Source organism: Triticum dicoccoides, chromosome 5A (assembly GCF_002162155.2).
Source record: "Triticum dicoccoides isolate Atlit2015 ecotype Zavitan chromosome 5A, WEW_v2.0, whole genome shotgun sequence".
NCBI lineage: Eukaryota > Viridiplantae > Streptophyta > Magnoliopsida > Poales > Poaceae > Triticum > Triticum dicoccoides.
Window position 1 is genome coordinate 623,551,864 of NC_041388.1, and position 5,820 is coordinate 623,557,683.

Sequence of the window (5,820 nt, forward strand, 5' to 3'; positions counted from 1 at the left end):
CTGTTTGTTATTTGAAGGAACGGTTTTCTATAGCCATACAACAGAAACATTGATCTGTCAAGTATACAAAAAAGGGTTTAAATTAGGTCTTCTCTAGCCAGCATCGTGGACTTTCAGAATCCTACAAAACTGTATGAATACGCTAACTAAATTAGGCTCCTGGATTAGGACAATGGTGAACAGCTGGGTGCATGCATGGTGCGTGAACTGTCGTCCATGGCGGCGGTCCGTCCGTACTTGAAGGTCGAGAAGCAAGAGTTGACTGCGTAAAACAGAAGGACTTGGTATAGCAACTAACTGATTGAATATATGTTAACCGAAACCCAGTGGTGACCTTCCTGCCAGCTAACTGATCTCAGCCTCAACAACGTACGTACACCCGTTCGTAGGTACTAGGAGGAGGATGCATTTTCCTTCCCTATATACACACACACACATCGTCTTCTTCCTTCTCTGAACAGCAGAGCACAACATTCATCCTCCATCCAGACCTCCTCTCTTCTCCAACAACTCACCTCATACTACACTTCTCCATGCCTCCTTTCCTCTACATATTACTCGGGCTTCTCGTACTCTCGCACGCAGCTCCTCGGTGCTCTTCCGCAAGGGACACTCTCATGGCAGGCCAAGTGCTTGCTGCCGTCGGTGGCAGCAAGCTCGTCTCAAGAAACGGCAAGTTCGCGCTGGGCTTCTTCCAACCAGCTAACACTGCATGCACCATCAGCGGTAGTAAGTTCCACCACAACACCAGCTCCAGTTGGTTTCTTGGCATATGGTTCAATAAAATCCCAGTTTTTACTACTGTGTGGGTAGCTAATAGGGAGGATCCCATCACACATCCCAAACTCAACTCAACACAGCTCAAGATCTCAAGTGATGGAAATCTTGTCATCATCGTAAACCATGCTGATGCCGGCAAGGACTCCGTTGTTTGGTCCACTCACATTGTCAATAGGACACAAACCAACAACAAAAACAGTAGTGCCATTGTTCTCTTGAACAGTGGAAACCTTGCCCTACTCACAAATAGCCAAGAGATGTTGTGGCAGAGCTTCGATTACCCAACAGATGTTTTGCTTCCCGGCGCCAAGTTTGGTCGGAACAAGGTCACCGGCTTGAGTCGTTCAGTCATTTCAAAGAAGAGCCTCACTGATCCATGTCTTGGCTCATATAGTGTTGAACTAGAAGGCACCAGTGGGATCGTCCTCAAGCGCCGCAACGACCCTTCCGTAGTGTATTGGCAATATGCATCATCCAAACAATCATCATTGATACTCAAGTCACTGGTATATTTGGATCCTCTGGCCAAACGATTGATTAACCCAACATATGTTAATAACAACCAAGAGGAGTACTACATGTACACTTGTTTGGATGATTCATCTTCCATATTTGCTTCACTAGATATCTCTGGTCGGATAAAACTAAACTTTTGGTTGCAAGCCAAACAGACTTGGGAAACCATACATGCCCAACCTTACGATCCATGCACTACTCCTGCTACATGCGGACCTTTCACAGTCTGCAACAACAATGCATATCGATTATGTGATTGTATGGAGGGATTCTCTAAGAAGTCACTGGTGGACTGGGAGTCTAATGATCGAACAGGAGGATGCATCCGAAATACACCACTACATTGCAGCACTAGTGACAAAAACATTACAAGTTCAACAGACGTGTTTCACCGCATTGCTCAAGTTAAATTGCCTTACAAGCCCCAAACAATAGTCGTTGTTAGCAGTCAAAGAAAATGTGAAGAAGCTTGCCTCAGTTCCTGCTCATGCACTGCTTATTCCTTTACCAATCAACTATGCTCTATCTGGAATGGAGAATTGCTTAGTGTAAATCTGAATTATGGCACTGATAATAGAGCTGAAGATGTTCTTTATGTTCGCCTTGCCACAAAATATTTTCTACTAAGTTTGAGAAAAAACAAAAGAAAACCAAACGTTGGAGTTATTGCTGCTGCAAGCATTATTGGTTTTGGATTAATAATGCTCATAGTACTGTCACTGATTTGGAGGAACAGATTCAAGCGATTTGGTTTGCCTTTATATGATAATCAAGGCAGTTGCGGAGGGATTATGGTCTTTAGATACACTGATTTAGTCCATGCTACTAGAAACTTCTCAGAAAAGCTAGGAGGTGGTGGTTTTGGTTCTGTATACAAGGGAGTACTAAGTGACATGACTAGTATAGCAGTGAAAAGGCTTGATAGTGCCTATCAAGGAGAGAAGCAATTCAGGGCAGAGGTGAGCTCAGTTGGGCTGATCCAACATATCAACATAGTCAAATTGATTGGTTTCTGCAGCGAAGGTGATAAAAGGCTACTTGTGTATGAGCACATGTTAAATGGATCTCTTGATGGCCATCTATTTAAGAAGGACAATGTTAATGTTGTTGTCCTAAGTTGGAACACCAGATATCAAATAACCCTTGGAGTTGCGAGAGGATTGTCCTACTTGCATCATAATTGTCATGAATGCATCATACATTGTGATATTAAGCCAGAGAATATACTTGTAGATGCATCATTTGTTCCCAAAGTTGCAGATTTTGGCTTGGCAACATTAGTGGGAAGGGATTTTAGTCGAATCCTGACCACATTAAGAGGAACTGCAGGTTATATTGCCCCAGAGTGGCTTAGCGGAGTTGCTATTACACCGAAAATTGATGTTTATAGCTTTGGCGTGGTACTTTTGGAAATCTTATCTGGAAGTAGGAATTCACCAGAAACATACAATACTAGTGAGAGCTACTATGTCAAATATTTTCCAATTAAAGCCATCAACAAGCTTCAGGGTGGTGACGTGGGAAGTTTGGTCGACCCGAAATTACATGGTGACTTCAACTTGGAAGAGGCTGAACGGATTTGCAAAGTTGCATTTTGGTGCATACAAGATAATGAGTTTGATCGACCAACGATGGGTGAAGTGGTCAAGATTCTCGAGGGTCTGCAGGAGATTGATATGCCCCCGATGCCGAGACAACTTGCTGCTATGAAGGAACACTATGATGCAACATCTTCAATGTACATAGTAAACCTGCATAGTCAATGTGCCTAATATTGTTGCAACAAATTTTAGAATTGCAATATGGGGGAAGGAATCAAAGGAATGCAAGATTGTAGTATTTGAATTGGCTCTTATTTGATGTCAATTTTTTTGTATGCAAGTATTGTTGCAAAATTATGTCCCTACTAGAAATATGTGTATGGTATGTTGAGACGATAAATATATACACCATGTACACGATATGAGTATTTTCACTTTCATTATCTCACCTGCACAGATCTCGGGAAAGGTAGTGGATAGATGTAATAGCATCCATCGAGGCGCCATTCAAAAATGTCAATATATATCTATGTCACTACCCATTCTTCATCCTCTAGGAACTAGGATTCCAACATCCAACCCTCTTCTGTTACACCAGCTGCTCCAACCACATGAGGATCTCTCTGAGTTAGAAACCCCATTCACAAAGGAGGAGATTGACTATGTCATCAAAAATATGCCTGCAGACAAATCTCCTGGCCCTGATGGGTTCAATGCTGCATTCCTCAAACACTCTTGGGATATTATTGCTCCTGATTTTTATAAACTCATTGCAGATTTCCACTCAGGTCAAGTTAATATCCAGAGCATCAACTACTCTTACATTACCCTCATCCCTAAGAAGGATCATGCAATTACACCAGCTGATTTCAGGCCTATTTCACTATTGAACTGCACTCTCAAAATCATCACCAAATTGCTAGCAAATAGACTTCAGAAACTCATCCTTGGCATGGTCCACAGAAATCAATATGGCTTTCTGAATCACAGATGTATTCAGGATTGTTTAGCATGGTCATTTGAATATATACACCAATGCCAACAGAGCAGAAAAGAAATCATTCTCCTCAAGCTGGACTTTGAAAAAGCATTTGACATGTTGAACCATGGTACTATTATTGAGATCCTGCAAGCTAAAGGTTTTGGGGACAAGTGGATTCATTGGATCAAAATGATTTATGACTCTGGTTATTCATCTGTTCTGCTTAATGGTGTTCCTGGCAAGCAATTCCTCTGTAGCAATGGAGTTAGGCAAGGAGACCCTCTATCACCACTAATTTTTGTGATTGTTGCTGATTTACTACAGACTATTTTCAATGAAGCCTGCCATGCATCCATGATTGAGCCACCACTCATCCATACTACTTGCCCTGATTATCCAATCATTCAGTATGCAGATGATACTATCTTAGTGGCAAAGGCTGATCATAGGCAAGTGCGGCATATTAAAAATCTTCTGCTTCATTATGCTCATTACACAGGACTCAAGGTGAATTATGCAAAATCTACAATGATCTCCATTAACACCCCTCCTGAGAAGATGATTGAACTTTCAAGCATTTTAGGATGCAATATTTGTACTCTGCCACTCAATTATCTGGGGCTCCCACTGTGTCTAACCAGGCCTAAAATTGAGGATTTTATTCCTCTGCTTCAAAGGATTGAGACAAGACTTCTAAGCTGCTCCACCATGCTGTCCACTGGAGACAAACTCACCCTCATTAAATCCATCTTCACAAGCATGCCCACTTTTTTCATGAGCACCCTGATGATACCCAAAACAGTTGTCAAGCAAATCAACACTTATCTTATGAACTGCTTTTGGAGAAAATATGGTACCTTGGACAAAGGCTCTGTACTTATTGCCTGGGACAAAGTTAACAAACCAAAGAACCAGGGTGGACTTGGGGTTTTAGATCTCCCCTTACATAACAAGGCACTGCTACTGAAATTTTTGCATAAGTTCTTTAACAAAGTGGATAGACCTTGGGTTCATATCATCTGGGAGAAACACTACCAGAACAAGATACCAGGGGAGGAGAAAGTTGGATCTTTTTGGTGGAGAGATATTCTGAAACTACTCCCACTGTTTAAGCAGCATGCTATCTGTAAAGCAGGTATTGGAGATTCAATGAGCCTTTGGACTGATCGGTGGCAAGATATCCCACTCCTCAATAAATTCCCAGAGCTCCATTCATATGCTATAAATCAGACTATCACCTTGAGTGATGCCCTTCAGCATGCAGACACCAGCCAACTCTTTCACAGGCCTCTTTCACAGCTTGCATTTGAACAATTCACATCATTGCAAACGATCATGACTGAGCAAGCTTCTTCTACACATAATGATAAATGGGTATATGCATGGGCGTCACCCAATTACTCAGCTATGAAAATGTACAAAGCCATCAGAGGGGATATCCTAGCACATGACATTTTCAGAACATTGTGGAAGTCATCATGTAGACTACGCCATATAATCTTTTCCTGGCTGTTGATATGGGATCACCTCAGTACCAGAAATTTCCTCCATAGGATATCCATGCATCTAGATGATTATAATTGTGCCCTATGTACAGATACCACAGAGGAAACAACTATCCACCTGTTCTGGGATTGTCAATTTGCCTTAACATGTTGGCACTCCATTATCCCAATTAAGTCCAGAGGCATATCGGCATATGATGAGATTCATCTTTCCATGAGGCTCCTTCCATCAGACTTTGCAATGGACATTATTATTCAGGGTTGCTGGGCCATCTGGATGAGTAGAAATGACAAAATCTTCAGGAGAGCTGCCCCATCAGTGGAGACATGGAAGCATTACATGAAAGAAGGACTACAAGCTTCAGAGCTCAGAGCTAAAACATCAAAGTCAGAACAGATCAGAATCTGGATCCAGCAGTACTTGTAATTTAATTATGGGTTTTACTAAAACTGGTATTGGTTGATTTGTACTTTTCTTGTATTTGTACTATTTATT

At 41.7% G+C, this 5,820-nt stretch overlaps 1 protein-coding gene across 1 annotated transcript; it reads left to right on the forward strand.

Annotated features, from left to right (window-relative positions):
* The first annotated feature begins 533 nt into the window (after window positions 1–533).
* Window positions 534–3,068, forward strand: LOC119300189 (G-type lectin S-receptor-like serine/threonine-protein kinase At2g19130). Its single transcript, XM_037577224.1, has one exon. It carries the CDS (start codon window positions 534–536, stop codon window positions 3,066–3,068), a length of 2,535 nt encoding a protein of 844 aa, XP_037433121.1.
* Window positions 3,069–5,820: the final 2,752 nt, after the last annotated feature.

Excerpts from the sequence above, each read along its gene's own strand:
- LOC119300189 (XM_037577224.1), top strand. The coding sequence starts at position 534 with ATGCCTCCTTTCCTCTACATATTACTCGGGCTTCTCGTACTCTCGCAC.